Source organism: Platichthys flesus, chromosome 14 (assembly GCF_949316205.1).
Source record: "Platichthys flesus chromosome 14, fPlaFle2.1, whole genome shotgun sequence".
Taxonomy (NCBI): Eukaryota; Metazoa; Chordata; class Actinopteri; order Pleuronectiformes; family Pleuronectidae; genus Platichthys; species Platichthys flesus.
In genome coordinates, this window is record NC_084958.1 from 20,231,979 (window position 1) to 20,246,366 (window position 14,388).

At 47.5% G+C, this 14,388-nt stretch overlaps 1 protein-coding gene across 4 annotated transcripts; it reads left to right on the plus strand.

The window, feature by feature from the left end:
• The first annotated feature begins 6,536 nt into the window (after positions 1–6,536).
• On the plus strand, positions 6,537–11,653 carry LOC133967880 (transmembrane protein 200C). Of its 4 annotated transcripts, none has more exons than XM_062403571.1 (2): positions 6,537–6,627; positions 9,435–11,653. In XM_062403571.1, the coding sequence occupies exon 2, from the start codon at positions 9,468–9,470 to the stop codon at positions 11,013–11,015; it is 1,548 nt and encodes a 515-aa protein (XP_062259555.1). In that variant the 5' UTR covers positions 6,537–6,627; positions 9,435–9,467; the 3' UTR covers positions 11,016–11,653. The 4 variants fall into 4 exon arrangements, with proteins under 4 accessions (XP_062259555.1, XP_062259556.1, XP_062259554.1 ...); XM_062403572.1 differs by lacking the exon at positions 6,537–6,627 and adding an exon at positions 8,348–8,431; XM_062403570.1 differs by lacking the exon at positions 6,537–6,627 and adding an exon at positions 8,438–8,558.
• The last annotated feature ends 2,735 nt before the right edge of the window (positions 11,654–14,388 follow it).

The following is a 14,388-nucleotide window of genomic DNA, read 5'->3' on the forward strand; positions in this document are numbered from 1 at the left end:
GTTGTGGCTTTTGTGTTTGGCACTTTTGCACTTTTGTTAATTGACCGGCTTCTTCCCTGACCCATCCTGCAACCTTCCCCCAAGTTTCAAGGGTTATACGCTCAGTTGTTTTTGTGTAATCTTGCTTCTAAGCAAACCAACCAATCAACAAGTGGAACTGGGTGAAAACATAATCCCCTTTGCTGTTATCTCCGTTCACAGAATGAAAACCTCCCGAGCAGAGTCGGACAGCCGGGATTTTCAAACTGTCCTTCCACCAGTAAAAGGTTAATTTGCCCTGATAACACAAATGAGTCCGAGCTTCATTCATCGGGACATGTTGATTAAAACATTAGCATATGAAAAGATGAGTGACCTCAGAGATGCTCCGGATTAAAGCAGTCAAAAGTGGTTGTGTCAGGTCGACCACCATGATGAACCCTAAACTGATTGGAAGACGGGAAAACAGCTCTCGCTTCACCACTGGATAGGTTGTGACTCAAATGTGCAAAATGAAGAGATGGTTGTAGGGCGGTGTGGCCTAAGGGTAGGAGTGGTCGTCCTCCAACAAGAAGGTTGGCGGTTCAACCCTCACTCTTCCCCATCTGCATGCCGAAGTGTCCTTTGGCAAGATACTGAACCCCTAGAATGTCCCCTCATAGATGTTGAACGCACTAATTGTAAGTCACTTTGGATAAAGCGTCTGCCAAATGTAATGTAAGGTAGGATGAATACGTTTTGCAAAGAATCCACGGCATCAAATTTACAGCATGTTTAATTCTCCAGAGTCAAAATGATATGATCACAGTACGTCCCCCCCCCCCCACCCCCCACCCCCCCTGCTGTTATATCTACATCATGTTTGTCAATCTGGTGACTCAGTCGAGCCATTTAACGCGATTAACAAGCTTATCCACAGAATCAAACACTGCGGGGAGTTGGCATGTTGGTCTCCCGTCGCTCCGTCTGGTCTCCAGCATCACCTGACACACAAAGTTGAGGTAACAACACCATGTGTGTCGCACAACTGAAAATAGAAGCATTAGTGGAGCTGTGACAAAAAAAGATAAACCGGCCACATCAGCCCCGAAATCTGCTTATACGGGATCGGGCCTGAAATGATGTACGACTTCTTTTTGCCATCTTGCTCTGGTTTGGATTTTTCTTTCCGACCTGTTTTTTAAGGGAACAAAGGAGGAATGAATATTAAGCCTTGCATTCCTCCATTAATCAAACAGTGCTTTTCTTTAAGAACCTTTTTGCTTCCTGACTCTTTGACTGTTCGGAGACGCGGTGACGTCCCTGAAGGTCACGGAGCCTCGTGCAGCCGATGCCAGGACACAGCTTTCCTTCCGCTTGGTTTACCTGCTCAGGTTGTGTGACTGCCCCTCTATCCATGATGGACGCCCTCAACCCAGGCTCATTAGCATGCATGGATGGGGCCCGAGCTCTTCCCCTGATTGGTCGTGTCAGCCCCTGGCATGGGCTCCGGCTCGCTCCCCCCTGCAGAAGACCCAGCTGGCTCTGTGCCCCCCCTCCCATCATGTTCACGCCTGCTGTATTCCACATGACTGGACTCGTCCTCCAGGACCTGGAGAACCGAGTTCCTGTGCGGTGAGTGTCGGAGCCAGGATGTCTCACTGGGACACATGCAGGGACAGCAGTCTTTTTACACTAAGTCGACTGTTTGCAGCAAAATCTCTCGATCTGCCCCCAGAAGAGATTTGGCACCGCGGACATTTCCTCATGTCATCACGTGTCCTCATGGTCTCTCAGGCTGAGCTCTTTGCATGCTGTCACCCTCACCTGCTGCCTTTTTGCAAGTCACACCTTCCGAGGAGGTGACGTACAAGCAGCGTCAGTTGAAAACACATTTCCCGGCAGCCATCACTGTTGCCCTCTGATTCGATTCCCCGCTGCCTCTGTGCAGGATCTGCAGAACCGTGCTCCTGAACACTGCTGCAGCCAGTCTCACATGCGGTGACAAATGCAGCATCACAATCTCTAAATCTGCCCCCTGAGGACAATTGGCATCAGAGAAACATCACATGTCCTCTAGTATTAACTCCCCCCTTATCGGCTGCCTTTCTGCAAGTCACACCTTTCGAGGTACAAGCATGTCAGCCGGGGGAACTATCTGATGCAGGACCCCCGTCCGCCATCACTTGCCCTCTGTCACGATCCCCTGCTGCCCGTGTCCCAGCCCTCCAGCCCAGATAAAAAGGAAAACCTCTTCTAAGGTGGTTTCGTGAGGCATTATGAAACGGTTGCCATGGATACCCACTCCGAACAGGCTCCACATGCAGGCTGCAGAGAAGCAGAATGACAGATGCAATATTTAAAAAGACAAATTCCCAGTTCCTTCTCCCTCGTCAGCAACGCGACGAGGCAATGTTGACGATTGCCAAAGATCAAGTCCCTATAAATAGGTGTGTGTTGTTGTGGTCGTGTTGGAGGAGCCGTTTGCTTCTTGCTCCACAGAGATTGGCTGAATGGTGTTTTCCACCTCATTTGGGTTTTTGTTGTTTCTCCCCGAAGAGATGACCTATATTATCTAGGATGAGAGATCAAAGAAGGCTTTCTTCACTCTGATCCCATGAAGCTTGGATCTCTCTCTCTCTCTCTCACACACACACAGACACACACACAGACAGACCGACACACACAGAATCATGCCCTTGTTTCACAACTGCCTCGCTGCCCTTGCAAAAAAGCATGGCCATGAAGCTGAACAGTGGGAGAAAACAGATTCATGATCCTGCAGTTTAGGGAGAGCGGAGCTTTTGATGTGGAGGATTGTAATTACTGTCTTCTTCTGGAGATAATGGGCGCTCTGCTCCCCCGAGCTGTTTATTTCCCCCTCCCTCCTTCCATATTCACAGAAAGAAAGAAAGATTTTACATTTTGTTTCTTCAAACTTTGGAAGTTCAAACTTAAAAAGAGGAGTGTGAGTTCTCTTTCCAGGGCTGTATCTAACATCATTATTCACATTAGTGCCATATTTTACCCCTGAATTCCCATTAGTGTTACAGCTGATGATATGTGAGCTGATTCTGGCTTCTTTTCATGTTCAGGGCGCCCGGTTGACTATTCATCAGCCGGTTATACCGTGGAAATGAAACAAGGTCACCAGTGGGAACGGGCTGCCTGCTGGGAGCAAGTGTTCGCCCCGCTGCTCTCCGCTCCCACCCTCCTCCACCCTCCTCCACCCGCCCACACTCTCCTGATCCTCTCTCCTCTCTGAACCCATCCCACTGGTCCCAGCACCCCCTGTCTCATTCCACTCCCAGCCGCTCCACATGTCAGAGGCGCACGGCTGCCCAGCGCAGGAACGAGATGGACCAGAAATGTCCATACGTCTCAGCGACCTGCATTAGTCGCCCGGCTGTCACGCATCTCATTAGCCCGCAACCAGAAAACCTGCAGATGGACCCTGATTGTCGTTCATCAACAGAACGTCTTCCTCCCCATAGCACCCAGCAGACAATGGTGCACATGATGGTTAGTGTGGGAAACTCTGGTGTGATTTATGTGAAGGGTTTCCTTTCTACTGTTTCAGTTCGAACGAGTAGAGATGGTGAACCTGTTGTTGCCGTGGGTCTAAAGATCCGAAGGTCAAAGGACTGATGATGTGTTTAAATCATCATCACCGAATCCATAATGAATTGAACATTCTAACAAGTATAGCAGATAAATCTCAAAGGAGACATTTATGCTATAGATCAATAACATTTCTGAGCCACACTGTTGCACTGGTCAACATGTTTTTGAGTCCACTCTACTTTAAATACACAATAGACCTTTTAATTATCAATCCATCTACTGTCGTCGGCTTGTCCTAGCTCCCCAGCCACAGTTTCCATTTCCTTCTGAGGGAACCAGTAGGAGTTACCAGGCCAGTTGGGGTTATGCAGTCCCAGTGAGTCCTGGGTCTACCGGTAAACCTCCAACGGAAGGGGCCCTGGAGGCAGCCCGATTGAATAATCAACGTAGAATCTGGGGTTAGGGTAACCTCGCTCACAATAGACTCGGAAGAGGAGCTCACTTGAGAACATCTGGTGGCCGGGCCTTAAGGGAAGGGCATTGGGGATTCCTGTGTAATCAGTGTAAGAAGTGACTGGAATCGTTTAACAGATCAACACATAGTCGGAGGAACAGTATAGACTCTCAGCTGCTGGGTCTCCATTTCCATGGCCTCAGAACTGAGAGTGAGCAACTTCTTTTATCTCTGCAGCACACGAAGCCCTCTGACTCCCGGGGAAACTCGCCCATTAATGATGACAACGTTTCCAGGAGGGAGCTGAACCCTTGCTGAGCCCCATATTCCAAGTTTCCACACTCCCAATTAGCCCAGTAAAGTCCGAGCTTAGGAAATGAAACGAACCCCCCCACCCCTGCAGCTCCTGATGCCGCCTCAGACAGATCTCGTGGCGGTTAACCGGGATTTTAATGACAGAGAGGATCATCTGACGAGTGAGTCCGGCAGCCAGAGGATGGAGTGGAAACAGTGTGAATGTCTTCCTCTGTGCTGCAGCTGTGCAGGAAGATTTCACGAGCAGAATCCGCTGGAACTATTTCTGACACCACAGATTGTGTGAGGCCTCTGCACGGTCTCCTGGGGTTCCTGGGATGAAACACTTCTTCTTCTTTTTTCAAGAGGCATCAAAAAAACGGTATAGGAGCACATGTGTTCCAGCTAGAATAGAACGGTGTGTAGCATACATGATGTAATCACTATGGAATGAATTGAGTTTTTGAATTACTGCGGGAGAATAGATAGGAATACCTCTCCCCAACATGAAACCTGCAGTATTAGGAGCCAGTGGCATAATACACACCTTCCGTTCTTCTCCTTCCTCCTTGTCATATTCCTTTGTTCTTTTTCTCCATGACAGTGAAAACCCACAGAAACCTGCAATCCATCAACATGTCTTGTGTGCAGTTTAATTACCTGCAGATACCTTGATAACACACTATGAAGCACATGGGGTGACGTTATTCCTCTTTCAGCTGTATAGGTCATGGAAAACACAACCAATAACCTGAACGCAGCCCTACATTGTGAAAAGATGATAATGAAGTTATCCTCCTTTAATATTGTTTCATTAATCAAGCAGGACGGGTGCTGGCAGGCCTTTGGCACCGCGGCACATTAGCCACTGTCGCCTGAGATCCATTTGAGATCCGTGGATAAGCGAAGGCAGACTTTGTTTGAAAGGCAGTGGAAGTGTGTGAGTGTAGCGTGGACGTGAGTGAGTGTGTGTTCGCAGACTGATTGCTGATTTGAATCAAGAGCCGTTGAAGGGCAAGTGAGTGATAGTCGTGGATTAATGATACCCGGATGATGATGTGAGTGTTTCAGAGTTTATTTCCACACATGTGAACATGAGGATTAAACATGATGTATTACATTCCCGGCTCCGAGCTGATTCTAGCTACTTTAAACAAGAGAGATAAGGCCATGAGAGAACTCGTGCAGGCTGGTGCAGCTCCTTCCAACGTGAGGCCAATTCTCAAGTTGAGCATTATCATGAAATTCTTGTCTTTTCTACACAGACTTTTAAGATACATTTTACTCAGTGATGCATGGACAATGGCTGCTGTCTTTCTCCTTCGGTTATCTTGCAGAAGCATATTTCTGGAGCATTACTTAGCAGTAACAGCATCCTCAGACATCATAAGCCTCTGTCAGGAGCTCAGAAACATCTGTTGTGTGTCACTCTATCTTCCTATATTACACAGAGCTATACTGAAAGCTGCTCCAGACCTCCAGACCTCCACGACACCATGGATTAAAAGACAGCTTTACCACAACCCCCTTGGATTACATCCCCCTGTCCGTGTGTACTTTGACTCTGACTGCAGCATCCAGGCACACTGGAGTTTTCTCTGTTCCCTTCCACTAATTTATGTCGTAAACAAAACACATTTCTGGGTCATCAATTCACAGTCAACTCTCTGGAGCAGCAGCTCCGAGCTTTTGTTATGCACGCTCCCCTCCTGCCCAGTGCCAGAGCCCCTGCCTCTGTCTCCAGTCCCACATCACTGGAACACATCTGGACTCCGTCATATTTCATTTTGTTAAACATGCGGATGCAGCATACCAGCAATTATAAGAATGTAGCCCAGGGGAGTGATACAGGGGGAGGAAGAGGCATGATGCAAGAGATGATGGATTCTCTGACTTCACCTTCCCTGTGTGCCATTTTTTCATGCATTGTATTTTCAAACTGTTTATCAAGCACCTTGTTCTTTTCCATTTGTCACTGCTGCCATGAAGAATCCCAGGATCTTATTAAAAAAAAAAAAAGAACAGACTACATAAACAGTCAAGTGCAAACACAGCCCTGTTCCTGATTTATTTTACCTCCTCACAGGAAAGAACATGTTCGGGGTATAGCATAGAAAAAGATAAATGTCCTGAGCAGCCCTCGGTTGTTTTATTTTTTTCACGTTACCCAATAATCAGCAGCACCAATGGAAATGCAGCTGGCTCGCCCCTGCCGGTCTGTTATGAATCCGCGTTCAACTGGAAACCGCACTTCCAGCAGTGGCACCGAAGTGGCGCACCACGACATGCGGGGCTGAGCGAAGGGGAGTGCGCCTTTTCGAAGATGCTCGACTGACAAAAAAACACCGCAATCTCTGGTAAGACACGCGCTCACGCGCTCACGTGCGTTTCTTTATTTTTTCATTATTGCTCTTTATCTCATTCTTTCCGTTGTGTCAGAATCAGCTCCTCCTGCGCCCTTTTCTCCTCCAGCTCCCTGTGCTTCTTTTGTGCAGCTGATTCCTCACAGACCTCGAACATGCAGGCTGGGTCGAACTAAAAAAGACGAGCTATAGGAGGGTTGAGAGTATTTTTGCAGTATTTTTATACCTCGAATAGATCGATAAGCGTTTGGATGCCAGGGAGGGCTTGACGCGTTAACGCACTCGAGTACTTTCTTATCCCTGAGCTGAAAAACGAGGCTGCAATTTACTTGAGATGTTTCTATCTGTCAAACACACCAGACGTCTCATCTCTATGATTTCCAGGGGACATGAAGTAAAGATACCAGTGAATTCGAGAACATGCCTAATTTAAAAACGCAGCTAAACTTTTTATGGCTGCATGTTGCGTTTATAGATTCTCGTTTTCCAAGGATACAAATCATTGGCGAGGTGCATAATTGGTTTACACTGGCCCTGTCGTCTATTGCCACCCAGCTCTGAGTTGTAGTGTGAGAAAAAAGAAAGCATGGGCTTCGTCAGGCCGGGCCAGAGGTGTGGATGTTTGTCATCCGTCTGGCGCCCGGTGCGCGCAGAAAATACGGCGTGTTTGTCTTTGTGTGAGGGGGACGCGCGCCGCCGTGGCTCTGGACATTTTCAGGACACCTTCCCAGCTCCGCGCGGCGGCTTCGTGTGTTTGCGTTTTTCCAAGCAGAAGTGAAACAGATGGGCTGTAATGTCAACACTCGATTACTCATGCAACATTGCGCGAAGAGAAAATGCCTGCGCCCCCGCGTTTTAAATCCATCCTCCATCCCTCCTCTCCCTCTCCCTCTCCCTCTCCCTCTCCCTCTCCCTCTCCATCTCCATCCTCCATCTCCATCTCCATCTCCATCTCCATCTCCATCTCCATCTCCATCTCCATCTTCCATCTCCATCCTCCATCCTCTACTCTCGGTCTCCAGCTTCCCGGAGCTGGCGGCTTCTTTCTCAGCACCGCAGACAGACACACAAGCCGACATGTCCACACCCACTTCTGGTCCACGCCACCGCGGCTTCCTCTCCTCCCGAACGTGGAGAGATGGAGAAAGAGAGAGAGAGAGAGAGGGAGAGAGAGAGAGAGAGAGAGAGGTCCGCCTACGCGCTGTCAGTTTTAGCGCAGGTTGACTTGCGCTCACCCGGGAGGCATTCGAGTGGTTATTGGATGTGATATACCGAGAGCGTCGCTATAAACAGCAGCTGAGCACCGGCGTGTTGTTTGCCGAGGCTCAGGTGCACCCAGCCAACGCGCTCTGCCTTCCGTGGGAGCTGCGCGTAATAACTTGAACCATAAAGGGATTTCAGAGGCCTCCGCCATCATTACTTTGGGCCGAGAGCAGCATCCACAGCAGCCTCTGGAAAGCTCTTATTAATTGCTGCCCCTGACAGGAATTTGTGGACTAAGTTATTCATGAAGCTGAGCCCACAAGTTACACACAATCAGGCGTGATTAGTCAAATTAAATACCTGGTTCCAATCAATGCTGCAGTCTGGTGTCTAATTAATCAGCCTTATCCTTTGATTATGATCCACCACATGTGGCTGAGGGCTCATCAACAGCCGCTGTAAACATGATGAGTGTTGGTGGCTCTCATTGCCCTTTGGACCACAGCTTCTCCCGTCATGCAGCACTAACCGGTCTGTGCTGCACAATCAGAACAGCAGAAACAAAGGCAAACATCCCCTCCACCGCAGAGACAAGGTCAGTGTGTAAACAAGTGGCCAGTGGTTCACGTGTGCCCACAGGACGTGCAGGGACGCTGTCATCTTGAAGCACGGCGGCGCTGGGTGATGGTGAGGTGGATTCGGGTAGAGGGAGAGTGTTGGAGGTAGGTGGGAGACAAGGGAAGCAGTGGGGGAGGAAGGAGAGTTGAAGGAAGTGAGGGGCGAGGTGGAGAGATACATGCCCGCCGGCCTCCTGTCTGGACACATCACATTTTCATAATCTGATATTGCACCAGCAGAATATAGATAAATAACCTTCCTGGTTCTCGGTTGTCAACATGGCGATTTGTCTGTGTTTTCACTGACGTGGTCGTATTTATAGATTGTGCAGCAGCCGATGGGTGATGTCTGTTGGTTTAGTGTCCAGCTGATGACTAATATTGCATCTGCCTTTGGCTGGATTTGTGCAAAGAAGCAGTGTTTGCTCTACCTGTGGGATAATCCCAGTTACAGGGCTGTATATTACCCTTTGAGTGGATAATGGGGCAAAAATGAGCCATTGGGGCCCCCCAATTAGGGCTCATATTTTCAGTTAGACTCATTTTGCTTCACACACCAAACAATATTCATCAACTTTGCATTATGAAAGCATCTTTATGTTTTTACATTCATCATTCATAAAGCTTTATCAGGACTGTGTGTGGGTGTTGTTTGAATCACAACTATAATAAATAACTTCAACATGAAAAAACTCGATTTGACATCTTAACTTTGACATTGCTGTGTTTCAGTGTTAAATATCTCTGAGAAGGTTTGAAATTAATCATAATGCAGCAGCCTACTTGTCTCTGAGGGAACCTGAGGGCTCTGTGGTCCCTGAGGGTTAGTTGCCAGCTTTGCCTGCTTGAATGTATAATAGATCTGGATTACATGTGTAATCTCTTAGTCAAATCAACATTTACTCTGCAGCTGTTTCTATATGCCTTCTCTTTCCGCCTGCCGCGTATATCATTAACGCTTCACGCTCTGTGTCCTGCCAGGTTGAGTGACAAGCCTGCTGTCCCATCGCCGCCATGATCGCCACCGGCGGCCTGCTGCGCATGAACCGGCGCCAAGATTCCCTCCGCTCCAAGAACCGAGCGGAAAACAAGCGGAAGCGGAAACCGAAGAAGAAGAAGAACGACGTGGTGGTGGTGAAGGGGAAGCTTAATCTGTGCTCCCCGGCCGGTATGGTGGCTGCCGTTGGAGTTATAGTTCTCATGGTGGGGATTTCTATGGCCGTACTGGGCTACTGGCCCAGTCAGAACCAGCAGGAGTACCAGGAGCGACGCAGAATGGGAGTGTACCACAACAACAGGATGAGCTTCTCCAAGAGTCCAGCTGCTGCCTCAAACCTCACCCATGATAAGGATCCCTCCGTCCTGAACCAGAGCCATGCTAACCGCAGCGCCGCCGAGACCTCCCCTCACTGTGGCTTCCTCTGTGACTTCCTGAATAATCACCTGTACTCTGACAATCTGAAAGTCTTTGGCCCGCTGGTGATGGGAATCGGCATTTTCCTCTTCATCTGCGCCAACGCAGTCCTCCATGAAAACCGGGACAAGAAAACCAAAGTCATCAACCTGAGGGATATCTACTCCACGGTGATAGATCTGCACAGCATCCGGTCGAAGGAGCACCCCCCCCTCAACGGCCTGGTGAACTACACTCAGTCGAGGAGCGCCGAGGCCCCGCCGGGCTCCTTACCTTCCAGTGGGTTGCCCACTCGCAGCTCCTGGCCCTCCACTGGACTCGGTTTCCAGGGGGAGTTGGGAGGCGAGGAGGGGTTCAGACGCCAGTCTTTGGCCAGCCGGCCTCGCAGCTGGTCCAGAGACGTCCAGACCTTCACAGAAACGGTCTACAGCATCTACAAAGACTACAGCAATAGCAGCAAGCCGGCGCCACAGCCCCGCCAGTGGGAGACCACCTCCATCGTCACCTCCTCCGTGAACGCTTTCACCCTCCCTGTGATCAAACTGAACAACTGTGAGGTAGAGGAGTCGGAGAGGGCGGAGGCGGGGGGGCACTCAGGGGAAGGGGTCGTCATCGAGGCGGCTGCTGGAAGCGTTAGCGGGGAGGGACAGGCCGGCAGCAGCAGCCACACTTACCAGGCCGGCACAGAGGAGAAGGAAGCCTCGACCGCCGATCATCTCCCAGCCCGTCACAGCCACGAGGACACAGCCACCGACTCCGCCGACCAGCAGGGGGCGCCGCAACCACAGTGGACACAGCTGTTTCCCCCATCACCTGTTGCCAGGGCGATGGGGTCGCGGCTGTCGCTCAACTCCCTCACGGATCAGCCCGGGTCCGTCCGGCGCTGCAGCATGTCGGTGTCGGTGGGAGGCCAGGGCGACCGAGCCAGGCGCTTCAGCTGCCCTCGCCTGGAGCCCTCTAACAGTAAGGGCTACATCAAACTGGCTGATCTGGGGGGCGAGTCCTTCGAAGCCCCCGACACAGACACCTCTTTAGTGGCCATTGAACAGGAAGTAGCAGTGGACTCGGTTGTAGCAGCGGCGGCGGCGGAGGAGGACGCTCAGGGAGAGGACGACCTGGTGACACCCGGCACCTCCGCAGAATACTAGACATCTCTCTTTTCCTTCTTTTGCTGATGAGCCTCTCAAAACTCTTCGATGTCTCGTTCTTTGCTTCGTTGCCTCTTCTCGGTTTTGCTGACGCGAAGCCGGGGCCCTTCCAGAGGAGAGGAACCGTGGAGAGTAAGCAGCTATAAGGACTATTGAAACATAGCCATGAACACTCAAGAGCAAGGATCTTTACAAACACCACGTCCACAACTTACAATGTTTCAGATGTAAAGTTTCTATTTTTTTGCAATGTAGCAAGAGCAATACTAAAGACTTGTAAGAAGATTTAGTAAAAGATTTAGAAAAGAAGAATATCCAAGGAGTTTGAACTGTTCTTTTGTAAAAACACTAGGCAAACCTTGTAGCTTGTAGAATTGCCAAAAAACTGTCACTGGGACCTTCTGTGCGACACGTTGTACTGCGGCACGGACACGCGCCACGGGAAACTACAAACAACATAGCCTAGATTTATTTCTCTACATCGTTGTGGTAATATCACAGGAATAAGTGAACTGAATTGAATCTCAGGTAGACGTTTGGTTTAGGATCGGGACCTTGAGGACGAGGTCTTCCCTATTATGTGCACACATGTTTATATGAGACGTTCATGGTTGAATAAACTTGACTGTAACACCTCCTGCCTGCTTTGAAAGGTGTCCTTGTGTGAGATGAGATTAAATGTGGCGATGAAACAGCCTCAGAAGAAGCTATGTGTGCGTGATTACGCGTGTGGGGCGAAGCCAGAGATATGGATTTTGTATTCCTGCTCCTCAGCAGCTCTACTGGGAAATACTGCAGTGGTATTGATGTTGCATTATCTGAGCTAACTGAACTAAGACCAGTCACCTTTGCTACAGTCTTTAATTAACGGGCTTTACCATTAAAAAGGGAAATAATTAGCGGTGGCTATTATGTGCTGATTCAGATTGGTGATGAATTAAAGAGAAACTCAATAGAAAGGGTATTTACAAGGTCTCCAGAGGCTTCTTGGACAACCTTATTGCAGCTTCGGTCTCATTTTAGAATATGCTTATTTAATGTTTTAATGTTGGTGGAATCAAACACATCCTTCAAAATGTTCCCACAAGTTGAAGCATATTCACATCCTTTTCATACTCATCATCAAAGCTATTCAATGAGTTCTAAACTCTCACTTTATAAAAGCAGTATAAATTGAAAAACTTGCTAAATAACTTTCTATCTTAAAGAGTCATCATCTGAATGTGTTCCCTGAACCCCTGAGGAAATCCTTGAGAGATTTTGAGTAGCAGAATGTATCAATAGGTATATTTAACTATATGATGTTTGAGCTTTCTATTTAATGCATCTTTTCATGCAGTATTATTGCAATTTTTACTCCTTTTCTATTTTTACTTTGTGTTTATGTAACAGCCGTGTGAGTTATATTCAATATTGCAGAGTTTTTTCTGTTAAATTGGATTAGCAAATTACTACAAACACATGTCAGTGTAATAAAATCCAACTCCAGCCTCCGAAATAATCATAAAATGTAATCAATGCCGCCCCAGAGCAAATTTAATCAAAACTTTCCATCATGACCTTCATGAAGGTGAGTTTTTATTATCACAGTTCTGTAGCATTACACTGCACAAATTAGTTTCAGCTCAGTAGAGCAACTTGTAAGTAGATGAAATTAGCTTCACATAGACAATCTACAACAATTAAAAAGCTGTTCATCCATCAATAAATATAACCTAGAGACTAAAATAATATAAAGTATGACATGATGATCATTCTGCTGAAGAGGGAAGAGCTTTACATTTGATACATTCAGAGTTTATTTTCAGTATTAAATTAAATGTTATACATCTTTTCAGTAGCTACATACTTTTACTGAGGTTAGACAGATGCAGTTCTTATTTGAGTTTGATTATCTCCACCAAAAAAGTTATATTTTTGTTTGCTTGTTTGTTAGTTAGCAGGATTCTAACAAAAACCACTACACTGTTCTACTTCCATGACATTTTTTGGAAAGGAAGGAACATGCTCCAAGAAAGAATTTTAGTGTGGATCCAGATCAAGGTGCTGATGCAGTCATTTGTCCAGTCATAAGACTCATATGTTTTTCAACATTGTTGTTGATTTCTCAGAGAATATTTCATGGCTCTTGGTGGAAAACCATAGGTATAACTGAAGGATTGATATTCATGAGTTTGTGCAATTTGGTGCAGATTCAAATAAAAACCTGGATCTAGTGAATTTAGATGTGGTTACATAAGGGAACTGTTTAGCCGTGGTGGAGATGTGCACTCATGAATTGTTGCAACACTTGTCAAAAGCATGTGAAGGATCTTATAACTTATTTATTCCCTTTTCACATTGATTTCCCCAAATCAATTCATTTAAATATTGTTGTATAGCCCAAAGGCACTTTACATAAAAAAAACGAGGCCCCCCAAATTATGGAGAAACCCAACAATTCCAACATCGAGCAAACACTTTTGAGACTGTGGAGGGAAAATACTTTTAACAAGGAGAAATCTCGAGAAATGTCGTCGATCCGCCTCGACTGGTTGAGGTGAGCAGATCAAAATGGGGGAGCGAGAGAGAGAGAGAGAGAGAGACTAGGAACATTTGTGACAGATGTTTAAGGATTAAATAACTAGAATATAGGACTGAATAAATGTGAATAAAAAGAATAATAATGAGAAGAAGAGGGAAAAGAATCATCATCGTCATCATCCTCATCATAATGTTATAAAACAAAACATGATAAAATATGAATAGTAATATAAATAGCTGTAAGGAAGTTAATTTATGATAGCAGCTCCAGCTAGCAACAATAACAATAACAATGTTACTACTAATAATAATGCTAATAATAGTAATAGTTGTTTTAGACAAAAACAAACACTCTTTCATCGACATAATTCATCAGTGTTCAGACAAATCACAGAAGCATCTAACAGGTCCCTCTAGTGGTCATGTGACTTATGATTAAATGCACTGCTCTTACCGTGAGCGGCCACCAGGAGGCGCTAATCGATAGATAATTTACTTGTTGTCTTGGGCACGCCCGTTCCTGAGTACTATGAGCGCCGTTCCGGAGGCGTGGGTGGTGGGGCGGAGTCATCGCCGTGCTTCTCCTCCCGCGGGTCTCGAACAGAAGAGCCTCCCACAGGTGTCCGCTCCTTTTCCAACCGGACGAGCCCCGCGTCGGGATCCAGTTTCCCGGTGACCCGCAGCTCTCAGCCGGCTCTCGGACCCCCCTTGTCCCCGCTCACAAGACCCAGGTACGGTGTGGTGTGGTGTTCGTGACCGTCGGTTTGTCAAGCGCGTTCAAAACACACTGCACGATTATACTGGGACTCTAAACTGGGAATAAGTGTGTTCTGCAGAGTTAGATCTGTCC

Excerpts from the sequence above, each read along its gene's own strand:
- LOC133967880 (XM_062403571.1), top strand. The coding sequence starts at position 9,468 with ATGATCGCCACCGGCGGCCTGCTGCGCATGAACCGGCGCCAAGATTCC.